Source organism: Choloepus didactylus, chromosome 12 (genome assembly GCF_015220235.1).
Source record: "Choloepus didactylus isolate mChoDid1 chromosome 12, mChoDid1.pri, whole genome shotgun sequence".
Taxonomy (NCBI): domain Eukaryota; kingdom Metazoa; phylum Chordata; class Mammalia; order Pilosa; family Megalonychidae; genus Choloepus; species Choloepus didactylus.
The window spans coordinates 102,020,221-102,036,023 of NC_051318.1; the positions used below are offsets into that span (position 1 = coordinate 102,020,221).

At 51.4% G+C, this 15,803-nt stretch overlaps 1 protein-coding gene across 6 annotated transcripts in view; it reads right to left on the bottom strand.

Moving 5' to 3' along the window:
* ATP7B (ATPase copper transporting beta) overlaps nucleotides 1–15,803 on the bottom strand; it is a 93,652-nt gene that overhangs the window by 37,999 nt on the left and 39,850 nt on the right. For all 6 annotated transcript variants that reach the window (XM_037799958.1, XM_037799956.1, XM_037799957.1 and 3 more), the window contains exons 4-9: nucleotides 14,808–14,971; nucleotides 11,511–11,672; nucleotides 10,646–10,722; nucleotides 9,097–9,271; nucleotides 7,661–7,894; nucleotides 6,376–6,467 (exon numbers count right to left, since the gene is read on the bottom strand). In XM_037799958.1, coding sequence (XP_037655886.1) covers nucleotides 6,376–6,467; nucleotides 7,661–7,894; nucleotides 9,097–9,271; nucleotides 10,646–10,722; nucleotides 11,511–11,672; nucleotides 14,808–14,971 — 904 coding nt within the window. The remainder of the gene's footprint in view (nucleotides 1–6,375; nucleotides 6,468–7,660; nucleotides 7,895–9,096; nucleotides 9,272–10,645; nucleotides 10,723–11,510; nucleotides 11,673–14,807; nucleotides 14,972–15,803) is intronic.

Genomic DNA, 15,803 nt, shown 5'->3' on the forward strand with positions numbered 1-15,803 from the left:
TAAACAGACCCACTCGAATCCTGGCTCAAGGCCCGTCTCCTCCTTTCTACAGTGGCACTGGGGACGCACTGATTTTGTTCTCAGGATTAAATGAGGTGCTGTGTGGAAGTTGCTTAGCTGGAGCCCGATGTAGTCAGTGCCCAGTGAATGCCGGCAAATTCTACAACCAGGGCCTGACTGCCGCTCTCACTATTGACAGGCCTCATACAGCAGCCACTCTGCGAGGCCCAGGTTACAACCCAGGAGCTAAGAACAGACATGGACAGGAACAGTTCAAACACACAGCAAACGCTACAGTGGCTATAATAAAAATAACTAAAGGGAACACTGAAAAGGGAAGGCCTTTAAAGAGAAAGTGGGCAGTAGACGGAAGTTTGAGTGCTGGGAATAAATATCTGCAAATGTGTTTGGGGAAGGGGGGTGCGTGAACGTCATGGAAAGGGGAGGGTCTCTACAACCCGCAGGTGTTCTCTTTACTTCTGAAGTCCTTCGGAAATGGAGAACTACACCGCCCGACACTGCCCTCTTCTGAGGCCACTTTGCCCTGCCTGCAGGATGTTGTCATCCCACCGAAACCTTCACTTTGCAAGAGAAGCCTGAGTAGAAGGAACCTCACTGCACCTTAGAAAGCAGGACCACGGGAGCCATGAGCAGAACATTCTCCTCTCACGTATGCTAATCACTAAGTTTAAATGTCTATGTTCCAGTTTGCTAATGCTGCTGTTATGCAAAATACCAGAAATGGATTGGCTTTTATAGAAGGGGTTTATTTGGTTACAAATTTACGGTCTGAAGGCCAGAAAGTGTCCAAGGTAAGGCATCAACAGGGCACCTTCACTGGAGAAAGGCCGATGGCATCTGAAAAACCTCCATTAGCTGGGAAGGCATGTGGCTGGCGTCTGTGGATACCAGGTTGTGTTCCAGCTCCTCTCTCAGCTGCTCTACGTTCTTCAAAATGGTGCTCTTGGGGGATTTTGTCCTCCCTTAGCTTCCCTAGAGCAAACACAGTGCTAGCATCTCCAAGGTATCAGCAAAAGTCTGCTTTCAGTGGCCATCTCCAAAATGTCTCTCTCAGGTGCTCTGAGGTCCTTCGGTTTGTGAGCTCTTTTATAGGACTCCAGTGCTTAAATCAAGACCTACCCTGAATGGGCAGGGTCCATATCTCGATGGAAATAATTTAATCAAACAGGATCAAACGGTTCACTCGCAGTTGATTCAGTCACACTCCATGGAAATGATCAAAGGATTCCAACCTAATCAACACTAATACGTCTACCCCACAAGACTGCATTAAAGATATGGCTTTTGGTGGGACACAATACATCCAAACTAGCACAGTCCACTTACATGGTGACACTTACAGAAACTGACACAAGGTCGGTGCCTCTCTAGGACATCTTTAGAGATGCTCATCTCTGCTGACTCCCCCTGCTGACCAGAGTTAACCACATCTTTCTAACTCTAGCTGAATTTAAGGGCAGCAGCCTCTGCGGGGGTTGAAGCGGCTCCTTCTGGTAGTGAATTCCCAACACGTTCTTCTTCGGGAGCTGATACCCCCAGGAATGCCGAGCTGCTGAAACACACATTCTCGACAGGTGGGTACTTTTGTCCTTACTATTTCCTCAGTTCTGAGAGTTTCTGCCAGTTGTCTGCTAACCTCACCTGCCTCCTGCCTCTATTCTCCTTCCTCATCTAACATGGTCAAAAAGACAGAGTCCTGACACCAGCCACTGGTCTAGAGGAAGTCTGCAGCAGGAATCTGAAAGTGGGAGACTGGGGACCAGATTGCATAGACCCTTATTCCCCCATTTTATTATGAAAACTTTCAGATGTACAGAAAATTGAAAGAACTGAAGAGAGAACACCCACACACATCACGTGTGTGCGTGCAGGCCTACTAAGGGCAGGCGTGTACGTGTGTCACAGATTTCTCTTAACGTTTCACAGGAGTCACCTTCATTCAGCTACTTATCTGAGGGTCGCCGAGCTGACGTCCCCGGGTGAACTGCAGCACGGAACGCTTTAGGGGCACCGAGGAATTGGAAAAGGCTTTCAGAGGGTGCTACAAGGTGGGGGCTGCAGGATGGGGAGCAGGGCGGCAGGCAAAGTGGCAGGCGGCTTTGGGGAGCAGGAGCAGCGTGTGCAGAGGCCTGGGGGAACAGCCCGCTTCCTGGGAGCTGTGAGTGGGGCCGCAGCCTAGATGGGGGAACGGCCACGTGAGGCCAAGCTCAAGAGCTGTGGGACAGGAGATGGGGTCTATAAGCCACTTGAAGGAATCTGGGCTTTTCCCCAAGGACATCGGGAACGGCGAATGATTTTCACCAGCAGCATACGCAACTAAGATCACTGGTTTGATACGGAGGAAGAGTAGTCGAGGAAGAGTAGTCAAGGAAGGCAGCAGGAGGCCGGTGTGAGTGCTGCAGGGTTTAGGTGGAGACAGCAGTGGCCTGAGTGAGCATGGTGGCCCTGGGCAGGCGGCTGCAGGCACAGAAGTGGTGGATGACGACACAGGAGAATGTGGAGCTTGACTCAAGAAGGCGTAGACAGGATGTGGGAGAGGAAGGGGTCATAGTGGACACACAGGCTTCTTTCCTGGGAACACCAGAGAGCTACCAAGGAAGAGGAGGAAGAACGTAGGAATGTGGATGCAGCAGGAGGGATGAAGATGGGAGAGGACACAGAAGGTTGAGGGTCAGGTCCCTGTGAGCCGCCCAAGAGAAAGCTCCACTAGGGAGGTGGACACTGGCAGTGGAGGGGGGCTTGCAGGTGGACTCCACGCAGGCGCACACGGGGCACATGCACACATGGAGAGGAAAGCCCCAGAAACAGTCGGGAACATGAAAGGAAAGGGGCCAACATCAAGACCCCAAGGATCATGGTCGTTCAAGGAACAAGGAGAGCAAAGAGTCCCTGAGGGAGCCTGAGAAGCAGCAGAGAGGGAAGAAGGTACCGTGTGCCTGAGTGATCGTCCATGCAAATGTGTCACTCAAAGACAAGGGGTGGAGAGAAAGGACAAGTGTCCCTGGCAGAGAGACAGAGGGACGGCGAGGCTGGAGTCGTGCTGAAAGGGGCCACCTTGTGTGGGAAACTCTGAGAGCCTCCAGGTGGGGTGGCCCAGGCACCACAGTCTGTCTACACGGGAGGAGGCCGGTCACGGGAGGGGACTGCAAGTGGCAGGGTTGACGGGGTGGGCCTGGGCACCAGTGGACCTCATGTTAAATGCCAGTCGTGACCGAGGCAGCAGAGTGAGCAGCTTGGCCCTGAGAGAGCCGATGTGAACTTGGACTCCATCTCCTCCCAGCGGCCCCGAGCCACCTGCCAGGAAGGTGGGGGGTGGGGTATGGTCCCTCTCGTTTAACAGAAACCGTGGAACAGAGAAGTTAACCAACTCATTCTGAGCACACAGCCTGCCTAAGGCAGACCCAAACTTAACTGTCTTCTGCTTCCTAACTTTAAAGATCTCACCACAGTACTGTGACAGCAGTAGTCTGGCCCCGAGTGTACCCACAGCCAAAACTTAACCCCTGTCTTTGGAAAAGAGCTGTTTTCTGACAGGTGCAGCCCCACATTCCTTCTGAGCTCCAACTGGCTTGCACCTTCTAGCAAAGATGCATGTCTCCTTGTACTCAAGCCCACGGAGCAGTTCCGAGCAACTGTAGTCGCTTTGAAATGAAAGGGAGTCCAGTGGGACTAGACAGCAAAAAGATGAGTCAAAACAAAAGGCAGGAGGTGACCGCTTTACTCCCAGTCTGAAAGTGTTCACTTCTCAGAAGCTTTCAGGTCATTAGTTTATAAGGAAAAAGCCAGGGTGCGATAACTCCTGTGAGCCGCTGAAGGCCCAGTGCGTGTGGAAGCCTGGAAGTCCCACTGCTTTATCACGGGAGGACCCCAGGGGTGGAGACCGTCAGTGTGGGGGCACAGCGGGGGCTCCATGGCCAGACACCAGGGCTTAGGGCTTCCATCCTAATACCACTGTGGGACTTGGGGCAGGTTACCTGCCCCCTCGGCCAGGAGACTCTTCCTAAGGAAAATGGGGGTGGTGATGGTCCACCTCCAGGGCAGTTATTGGGATGAAAAGAGGTAACTGACATGAGTGCTCAGCAGTGCACCTGGGCCCGGTGGGTCCTCACACATCAGCTATGGTTATCATCACCGAAAACCTGTGATCTCGGCGCAGTTCACCTGGGCCCCACCGACTTCTCATGGTTGATTTGGTTTCCCCAACAGATGCTTCGAGTGTGGCCCTGTGCCAGGCTCCAACAGGTGTCTCAGCCCCCCGCGGGGCTGGGCTCATGGGGGACACGTAAGCTGGCAATGGGGAGGAGCGGGCAAGTGCAGCGAGGGAGAGGCCCAGACGGGGCATGGCCCGCGGCTCATTGCACACAGGGAGCCACAGGGGAGAGGCAGAAGTGAGATGAGCCCCGAAGGCCGAGCCGCCCAGAGCCTGCGGCTGGGGTGCCACGGGCCAGTGCCTAGCTCCTGCAAGGGCCCAGGGCTGAGCGCCTCCAAGGACTGAAGGCCACCCAGGGGTGCTGGGGGCTGAGAACAGCTTCAGGAGTGCTGGTACACTCGAGGCCGGATCACACAGGGTCTGGCCTCAAGCTGAGCAACAGTGAGCTGCAGGACGTTGTTAGGCTTTGCCTTTTGGACAGATCCCTCTGGCTTCCATCTGGAGAAGGGGGGTGTGGGGCAAGCGAGCTCGGCACGGGTCAGTGAGGCTGACAGTGGAGAGAGTGAGACGGGGAAGGCAGTCAGGGACGTGGTGACCCACCAGGGGTGAGGAGTGAGGCTCCCCGCTCCTAACACCCACGTTGGGCCCTGGGGAGATGGTGGTGCCCGTGAGCAAGTGCAGGGAGGAGCAAGGAACACTATGGGACCAGCTGGCTGCGCCAGGCAGCTCCTGGGCCTGAGCGGTGGGTGCAAAAGCTAAAGCTGGCTGGGGGGAGAGACTGAGGAGTCAGCAGAGGGTGGGACACGAAGCCAGGGGTGTAAATGACACCTCCAAGGGAGAGCAAGGAATCGACTGCCCCTGGGGAGGACTACACTGCAGGGAGGAGGTGGAAGGGTGAGGCAAAGGACCAGCAGACTCTGAAGACAGACGAGGAGTGGGCATCAGGGCAAACGCAGCCGAAAAGGCCCTGGCAATAAAATCTAGGAAGTCCATGGGGGTGAGGGCAGGGGTCGGGGACAACCAGGAGGGGAGGCAGGAGGGGCCTGCAGAGACCCCTCTCCAAGGAGTCTGTGGTAAGAAGGACACGGTAGGGGACGTGGGGCCCGGGAAGGCCACTGTGTTGAACACTGGGGGAGTCTGGGGAACACGTGATACTGGATGTGACAAATCGGCCGAGAGGGAGACACTGGAGTCAATGAGACAATCGAGGGGAGGTCCCTGAGCAGAGCCCAGGGGAGACGGCTCGTCCTCCCCGGGCCGGGGGTAAGGGTGCAGGCGAGATCGGCAGGTTGGGTGGCAGAACGCTGAACGTTTTCCCACCCAATGGCTTCCATTTTCAGCAGAGTCAGAAGTGAGACCTCAGGCTAAAGGGGAAGGAGGTAGGGCCAGAGAGCGGTTTCAGGAATGTGGAGAAGGCCTGGAGTAAGCACTGCTGAGAACTCAAAAGAGACCCCCACCAGGGAAATACAGAGCCTTAAATTCAAGGATTTCCATATTATTAAATATAATTGACTCTTAAGTCAATATGTGTAAGGATTAAGACCACAGAATCTAGAACAGAATGGCTGCTTTATCTCCCAATTGTACTAGGTAGGGGCTGTGCAGCCTCGGGCCAGTTGCTTAACCTCTCTGACCCTCAATTTCCTCATCTGTAAAATAAGGATAACAGGGCCTTCCTCACAAGGTGCTTCTGGGTTTTTTTGTTTTGTTTTTTTTTCAGTCTGATTAAATACAAACAGGTTATTAGAATAGTGTCAGGCATACATAAATGCTATTAAATTTCAGCAATTTATTTTTAAAAAATATCTGCCGAACTGATGAAAAGGATAGATGCTACTTCCTTTGTTATTCTTTGACAAGTTGAAGCCTTTTTCTCTGCCCGCCTGAATTCCCCAGATCTTGTGAGGAAGGCCCAGCTCACAGCCCACGTTCTCTGTGAAGCCTTCTTTGACCACAGTTAGCCATCATCTCCTATATTCCTGGAATACCCCTCCTTTGCCCTGTAGCATACATATACCACCTTGAACTTCTGATTATTTTGTTTTAACATTTAAAGCCTTGTCAGTCAACCACACTGGGAGATGTAAATGCCCCTACCCACCCCCACAGGTCCAGAAGTGTGTCCCGGTCCCCGTGGGCATCCGACACCCATTGCACAAACCAACAGGACATGCTCTTGGTGACGTGTGATGACGATGACCCACCTGATGATCAAGTTGTCCTCGCCGAGGGTCACAACAGTGGCTTCCGTAGCTTGGAGAGACATGAGTTTGGCGAGGGCTTCTGAGGTTTTGCTCTAAGACATAACCAGAAAGCAAACTGGGGCTACTGCCCACTCGACCTGTGCAAACCCAGACCCCACCCACGAGGCTGGGGTGGGGCATGCCTAGGAGACACCACCTCCAGGAGAGGCTGCTCCCCACAGCCGCCCTGCCCAGCCACAGCTTCTCGGGGGGCTCTCCTGCCCCTCCAGGCCCGGCCACGCCACCACCACACTGCAAGGTGTTCCAGTAACTTCCAAGAATTACATTTCAGATTAAAAAAAAAAAAAAAGCCTCTCGGCCCACTCACTGTTTTCTTTTTAGGTTCAAGCACATTTGTTTTAGAGTCTGAGTGCCACTTTTTTACAGGATAGGTTAAAATGCTGCTGTAGCAACAGACAAGATGGAATTTAACAAAAGTTTATGAAAACTGAATCTCTGTATAATTTTCTTTTTCTTAGCTGCTGGAGTATTGGAATAGCTAGAAGGAAAGAACTGAAACGGTGGAACTGTGACACATAGCATTCTTTGAAATTTGCTCTATAGCTACTTGCTAAATTGTAATTTGAAAGTTATCACCCTTTTCTATATGTTGTATCTCACAATAAGGAAATAACTGAAACTATGGTATCGTAACTCATAACATTTTAGGAAATTTCCTATGTAACTACTTGTTAAATTGTACTCTGAAAGTTATTACCTTTCTGCACATATGTTATATTTCACAATAAGGAAATAACTGAAATTGTGGAACAGTAATATATAACATTCTTTAAAATTTGCTAAGTACTTGTTAAATTGCGCTTGGAAAATTATCACTTCTATGTATATATGTTATATTCCACAATAAAAAAATATGATTTTAAAAAAGGCTGGTGCAAGGCACGGTGTTATCAGTGGCACAACCCTAAGGCAGAAGACAGATTTCTAGACTAACATGCCACATACGAAGTTGTGGACTAAGAGACGGTGTGAGCTTAAATGCAGGGTTCTTTCCATTACACATGCATCTGAAGAAAGGTTTTAACAATTAACGAGGGGATTAGCTGGGATTTCAGAAGTAGCGATCCATTTGGAGATTAGTGATTGGAGCACTTAATTACCTGTAGGTTTCACATTTCCTTAAGTCTCTCTCTATGCTGCGGGTAATTAGTAACTGTACACGCGGTGTTCTGTGCCTCGTATGGCTGAAGGAAGGGCTTTCGTTTCATCCTGGAGATGCGGTTACCTTGGCCACGTGCTCCAGCCATCGGCCCAGGGCAATGAAGACGAAGAGCATGGGGGGCGTGTCGAAGAAGGTCACAGGGCTCCTCTCGGCCTCCTCGGCGACGGCCACCACCAGGATCACCAGCGAGTACGCGTAGGCAATGCTGGTGGCCAGCACGATGAGCACGTCCATGTTGGCCACCTTGTGCTTCAGGGACTTGTAGGCCTGGACGTAGAAGTACCACCCGCCAAGGAACTGGAAGGCAAGTGGAGAGGCGTGAACGTGGCCCACGGGTCCACCAGGAAGCCCCGAGGACGGCAAATGCTCTCAGTCCGGCATGATTGTGATGTTAGTTTTTCCCCGTTAATTGATGTTTTAGAAAGGTTTGTCCTGAGTCAGAGCACTACTGGCCATGGGAATGGACGATCGAGTGTGTATGAGACCTCTAAACATCAGGCCACACAACCTAGATGCCCATCCGTAGGGGGACGGCCAAATAAATGATGGCTCTTTAATACCGTGCCAGGGTGGCGCAGGCTCTAAAGAGAATAAGCCACAGATGTGAAAGAAGCCACCACAAGTGGCTAAGTGGGGAAGCCAGCTGCTAGCCAGTATGTCCAGTATGACCCCATTTCAGTTAAAAAAAAAAAAAGGCCGTGTGTCTGCATTATATAATCACACACACATACACGTGCGCACAATTGTGTAATTCTCTATGTAGACAAAGACCTGGGAGGATACACGCCCAACGATTTAATACCACTATGGCAACTCTGGGAAACGGGAGTGGGCTGGAGGTGGTGGGGTGTTATTAGTGAAAGAATATCTTCCCCTTCTGCTTCAGGTCCTTCGGTATGGTTTGAATTGTTCACGTAAGTATATATTAGATTTGTAATTAAAAAGAAAAGATAGGGAAAACACATTAATTCAACCTACAAATGCTTACCACCCAATACTTCTAAACGAAACATTCCAATATTAAGGAGTTTAACTTTATATTCCAAAATATATGGAGAAAGAGCGTATTTCCCACCAGAAACACTAGTTACCCAAGAACTCTTTAAATTGTTCCTCCAAGATAAGGATGGTGTTTCTGCCTTTTGACAGAGGTTGTTCAAGAGATGTCTGAGCACCAGGATGGCCCCGATAACAAAGGTAAATTATGTCATACAGGAAGTGTATCAGGGACAAGCTCAGGGTCACCAATCCTTGCAGCGAGGGGGTGCCCTTCCAGAGAGAATTCCCACCACCTGTCCTCAACTCTGAAACCAGACCCCTCATCCCCCATGTGCTGGTCATAGGACAGACGAAAGCAGCCCCAGAAGGGTGTGTGGCAGGAAAACTGCCAACCCAGTGCAGCTCGAAGGGCAAAAAGCAGCTATGGGCCGGGCGTGGCTAAGAGGGCAGCGCCTCACCGGCTGCATATACAGAGGTCTGCCCATCTTCCCAGGACGTACCTGGACAAAGGTGCACAAGATAAAGAAGACGAGATTCAGGATGGACAGTCCCGGGATGATGCTGTGGTCCAAGACCATGGGCTCGTGAGGCTTGTGGCTGGGTATCAGCATGTACACCATCAAGCCCATGACCGGGATGCCGAACACCAGGCTGCACAGGAAGGACTTCCTCCACCTGGAACACAAGCGCAGCGACACGGGTCCATCAGACACCGCCTCCCACCTCCCGAGGACCTGGTGTGACACCTGCCCTGGTGCCCTGTAGGGGGCCACATACCAAGAGCTAAAACGAAAGGAAGGGCTCTCTCCCTGAGCTCGGTCAAGTGAGGGAACATACGAAGGTCTAAGCAGGGCTGCAAGGAGGTTCCCGATGGTTAGGGCTGCCCCCACTTCACACAGCTAACGTATTCCCCCCACCCGAGGCACATGGGCTCAGAGGCTGAGAATCTTACCCACTGAGGTTAACACCCTCCATCTATGGCTGCCTATGGCTCTTTTTCCAAAACGCAAAAAGAAACATAAAAGCGCTACTACTTTTAATAGTGTAAACTTACTTCGACATTCATTTTTAAAACACTTACAATAAAGCCAGTGAGAACAGTAGTGCTGTCTTGATGAAAACCAGTTTGAAACTGGGTGTCAGGGTGACAGCTGTGCTCTCACATTAGCTTCGACATCCATGAAATTCTAACCAAGTGGCTGCAGAACTTTTATTACAGCTTAAACAACAGTGCGGGAATGACTGGCCTGCGAGATAAAGTCCCCCACTGCTCTGGGCCCCCTGGAGAGTCAATCCCCCATCAGCTCCCCAGACATGCCCCCTGCTGGTCCCTCCTTGCTCCATGTTGGAGCAAACCCTGTGTTGCTGGAGGGTCCCAGGAGGCCCAGGCCCCCTGCTCCGGGCCCCCGGAACTGCCTCAAGCCCGTTGCACTCCCTTGGCCCCACTCGAGGTCCACGAGGGTCACGTGCCCCTGCCTGGAGGTTCGCACTGACTCGCCGCTGTTCCTGCCCACCCCTCCCTCCCGGCCCGGCTCTGCGTCCCTGTCCCCAGCACCTGGCACACAACCACAGAAAACACCAACCTCAGAAACAAGCAACACCCACTCCCTCCCCCCGCCTCCTCCCGCCTGGCCATTTCCTTTCCACTTGGCCCTGATCCCGGTCCCAGAACCCACTCAAATAAGGTCTTAAAATACCACAAGAGGAAAACACCTGCACTTCCTCCCTCCCCTCCCATTTAAGAGCTGTCCAATCTGTCAGCCACCAGCCACATCCGGCTCCTTAAGCTAAGATTCAAAATCTACTTTCCCCATCACACGTCAAGGGCCTGAGGGCCGAGTGAGGCTGGCGGCTCCCACGCTGGGCAGCGCAGATACGTTTCCTTCCTAGGGCAGTGCCGTTCCAGGGAGCGAACACAATGAGAGTCAAGGAACTGATCCAAGTGGCAGGCACCGAGGGGGGTCAGGACAGCATTTGTGCAGAATGAGCCCCGTGGTCGGCCCCGGGGGAAAGATGAGGGCTTTGGTTTAACTTTTCTGTTCCACCTACTGCTTTATTTCCATCCTGTGGTCCAAGTGATGAGCGCTGGGGTCCCTCTGGGCCAAGGAAGCACGAAAGCCAATTTCCTTGTTGTTAAAAAGAAGGGAGCGGGGAGCAGGGAGGAAGGCACTTGGTTAAAACACGCATTCGAAGAAAGCATTTACCAACATCACCATAACATGTCTTCTGACATCAGAGTGTTAATCCAGATTTGGCTTTTCCTCCCTCCCACCTTCTTTACTCAAATCGCCCTGTACGTTCTGCTCGGAGGTTTGGCTGCATTCATGCCTAGGCTGTGTCAGTGAAGAGACAATTAAGGACGACACCAATCCTGCTCGAAAGATGCCCCGTTTCATACAGGTATCACTAATGCTCTCTCATGACATATATAACACAGACCCTAGAAAAGAAACGGCATGCATGTGGGTAAACCGAGGGAGGGAATCCACGAAAACTACTTTAATTGGTTTTCCAAAGCAGAAATCGTCAAATTCTCCCATGATGGGGGACAATTCTTTCCTGTGGTCTTGAGATACTTAGTAAAGATCTGAACAGCACTTAAAAATTATACTTAGGCAATTTTATGCCCTAAACTGGGTAACTTGGAAATCTTGATATTTCTCAGAGTCTCTGAAATTAAGACAATAGTTTTTTTTCATCTCTTTTTTTCACCCATTCATTGATTTTCCCAAGATTATTTGATACTTCACATGTCTATTTGAAGACGATCGGCCATATTTGCAGGGGAAAAGTTGAAGGATGATTTTCGTTTCGGGGTGGGCGTAGCTGTATTTTCTTCATTTTTCTCCAATGAGTATATCAATATTACTTATATTTTAAAAGGTGAGTACAGTTTTTTTAATGGGCAACCTACCTCAATAAGTTTGACAATATCCCTTGGACCGATAATCTCGGGATCGAACTTCACGTGGGCTTTGCTGGTGGCGAGGGCCACCGCGGCGTAGGTGACGCCATCCGTCCGCATGAGCTTGGACTCGATGCTGTGGACGCAGGATGCGCAGGTCATCCCCGTGATCTGTAACACAGGAAGGCAGAAGTCCCAGTGACGGGGGACTGAGGGGTCCTGGCACAGGCGCAGCGGGGCGCTCGCTAAGAGGCGGCCACGAGCCTTTCCGCCTCCACATGCACTTCCCCAGACTCGAGACTCCCACCTCCAACCCGGGTGCAGGATCCTCACTGCTGACGTTCCCCCTGCGCTGCAGGGACGGAAACTGTGGCTCTTCCCACCTCGGCTGCAGGAGACATAAGCAGGCATGAAACGGACGGCAAAAGACCAGGGCCTCCCCCGGCCACGAGAGTCACAGCTTCCATGGGTCACCTCCACACTCTGCTCTAGGCATCTCGCCGACAGTCGCGGGATGACGACACAGGCATCTTCACTGCCGCAGACGGAGGTGCCCCTCTGTGGACGCTTTGAACTCCTGCAGTGCTCTCCAGGACCCCAACTGTTGGCTGCTGTTAAGACCCCTCTACTTCAGCGCTCGTCTAGCACCAAGGGTGACCACATCAATCCCTCATTACCAACAGGAGAAAGGGATTCAGGAAAACCTTGGAGGAGATGGAATTTGAGGTGGTCCCAACGTATGGAAAGCCTGCTGGCAGGAGAAGGTAAGGGGGTCAAAGCACACAGGCAGGATGACCGCTGAGGCATTCAGGTTGCCATCAGCAGCCCGGCCAAGCTGGGCACAGGACGTGCGAGCAAGAGGAAGAGGAGGGACACAGCACGAAGGCTCCTGGATGTTCCAGCTACAAAGTACACACCCAACCAGCACTGGAGGGGAAACCACCGAGGGGTGATGAGCATGGGAGGGATGTGACTGGAGCTGCACTGAAGTGTGCATCAGTCACCCCAGAATCAAACACCAAAGGAGCTGACGGTCCCATCTGGAAGGAGGGAGGGAGGAAGGGGAGCTCGTGGAGCATCAGAACGCACTCGCCTTGGCAGGGGACCCAAGGTGGGGAAGGGAGGACCATCGTGCACACAAGGAGCTGACCTGGTGGCAGTGGCTGTGCCCACCAGATCTTATAAAGTCTAAATATTTTAATGGTGCTTTTAGCCTCTCTTTTTGTTTTTACAGTAATAATAATAAGAATGGGAGGTAACGTTTCTTGAGTGCTTCAGTGTGCCAGGCACACCCTAGCAACAAGTTCATGACCCAGCAAGGCAGGTCTCAGTGATTGTGGCACCAAGAGGTTAGTGACTTGTCCAAAGTCACAGAGGCAGCGAGAGGGAGAGGCACAGCATGAACCCAGACGGCTGGGCTCCAGCCTCCTGCTCTGCCCCAGGAGGGTCTGCACACACAGCGTTACAGTGAGGGAAATGGACTGTGCTGGTTTGAAGCTGTATGCACCCCAGCAAAGGCCATGTTCTTTTAATCCATTCCTGGGGGTGCAGACCTATTGTGGGTTGGACCTATTGGTTAGGTTGTTTCAATTGAGATGTGACCCACCCCATTCAAGATGGGTCTTAATCCTTTACTAGAGTCCTTTATAAGGGGATGAAAGATAGAAAAAAGCCCAGAGAGCTCAGAGAAAAGCCCGCCAAGAAGTTAAGAGAGGACCCACAGAAGCTCAGCGAGATAGCCACTGGAACCAGAGCCCAGGAGAGAAGGACAAGCAGATGTCTCCACGTGCCTTCCCACGTGACAGAGGAACCCCGGATGCCAGCAGCCTTTCCTCAGAGAAGGCATATTACTCTTGATGCCTTAATCTGGACATTTTCACGGCCTAAGAATGTATCTTGTAAGCTAATAAATCCCTATTGTAAAAGCCACCCCATTTCTGGTATATTGCATTCCAGCAGCGTTAGCAAACTGAAACAAGGAGGGGCAGCGAGGTTAAAAAACTTCCCTGCAACAGGTCCCTGCGGTGCAGAACCAGATCCCAACCTGGTCAAGCCTATGCTGTGTATGCCACACTGCGGATGCACCTTGACACGAGAAAAAGGAGGTGGCAGGGTGACGTGCAATTGAGGAGCTATGTCTTTGGCCGAGCAGACAATTCAGTCTTTTGAGTATCAGGGGTTAGCATTTCCCAGAACACTAATTAAATACAGACGTCTCCAAAAAACATCTGTGAACACATGATGACAACACTATTGACATTTTGAAAACATAAAGGCACACAAAAACACTACTGTAATGAAAAACATTCTTTGAAAAAAAAAAAGTTTTAACTGTTCCCAATACTCTTGTTGGCTTAGCTCTTCCACACGTTAGTCAGAGTAGGTAGAGGTGTCCACGTTGCCCTGAGCTGGAATCCAACAAGGGCCACACTTTGCCCCTTGGCACATGGAAAGCTCACGCAAAGGGGTCTGTTCTGCAAAGACACCACTGATCAGGGGATCGACATGCCACTCACCCGTGTCCTCAATGCCTTTCTCATGAAGCATTTACTCAGCACTAATGGCAGTGACTAAACACATTAAGGAACTGAAAGACCCTTTCACCGCAGTAAAGTAGCATTACTCAATTCCTTGCGGGTTTCTTCTGAGCCTCCCTTCGTTTACAGAAAAAAGAGCCTTGTACAGAGGTGCTTAGGAACAGAGCATGCTCTAAATACTAGAAATACCTGTTGTTTTCAATTATTTGTTGAGACGGGTAGCTGCTAACAGTGGACAGGCAGGAAACAGTAGCCTCCTCCCCACTGCCAACGCAGTGCTCCTTAGGCACTGGGCTCAGGGGGAGCATATGGAGATCTCAGGTCACCCCCGTGCCTGCAGCAGTCCCTCTCCACCTTCGTGGCACTCGCCACCACCTCCAGGGAGCTCCGGGCATCCTGGCTGCTCTAGAGGCTCTGCGGCCAGCTGTATTCAACCTCCCCCTACAAACCCACAGGCTCACGGCAGCCTGCCATTCCCAATTCCTTTCTCCAGCACTTCTGGGGCCCACAAGACATCCCTCCCAATCCTCCGCATGCCATCAGCTGGACCCACTCTGAGGACTCAGGGAACGGGCCCTTCCTTCACAGAATGAATAGGCAGGCATCGCTGGGTCCAAAGGAAAGTAAAAGAAAACCCCCAACCGCCACCACGACAGCCAGGAGACATTCAAGATGGCGGCATTCGCTGACGGCAACCACGGGTGCCGCCAGAAACTCATCAGCCACGTTTCAGGAGCCAGCAGCCCTCTGGCCCTCTCCCCACACTTACAATCAGCTCGAGGTTGCCGTCTGGGCCCGTGTAGTCTTCCATGACTGCTGCCTCGAAGCCCAGGTTCTGGACGAGCTGCGCTATTTCAAGTGGCTGGATGATTTCAGGATTATACTTGACCTCTGCCTTTCCCGCCATCAAGGCAACCAGCACAGAAACAATGCCTGAAACCACGAGATCACAGTTACGACACTCGAGGCAAGGTTCTGGGGTGGCACGGTGAATATAACCTGGCAAGGAAAAATCTCTCCCCAACGAGCTTCTAGAACGATGGCTCTCAAACCTAGCTGTGCATTGGGGTCACTTGGGCGATTTTAACCATCAGGACACCTGGACCCTCACCCAGACCAATGAAATCAGGACCTCCCGAGGTGGGAGCCAGGCAGATGTCGGAGGTTTCTAAAGGTCTCCCGGTGAGTCTTATGTGCAGCCACGTCTGAGGACCCCTCTTCTAGAACAAGGCTTCTCAAATTCTAACGGGAATATGAATCACCTGGGGATTTGGTTGAACTAAAGACTCTGATCCAGCGGGTCTGGAGTGGGGCCTGAGACTCAGCATTTCCAGCCAGCTCCCAGGTGATGCCAACACTGGTCTTTAGAAGACACTGATGGCTGCACACACACCAGAAACAAGGGATACGGTCTGCCGCTCACCTACTGTTACTTAAAGGATATACTTAGTTTTTTCTCCAGACATTTTCATTCAAGGGAAAAAAAAAAGCAATTTCCAAAAATAAGTTTCCTTCCTCTTTCAGTTTCTAATGACTTTCAGGGGGGAAAAAAGAAACTCCAAAAACTATCTAACACTATTGTATTAGTTTAAACTTAAAAAAAAAAAGATTCATTCAAATAAACAAAAAGAATGATGCGCTTTAGAAAGGAGGCAATCAGGAGGGATTTGCGTCGGGAACAGAAGCACAGACACTGTGATATTACGGGTTAATTTTATGGGCAGCCAGCCCATTCATGCAGCTCACAGAAGCTCCTACAAAACCT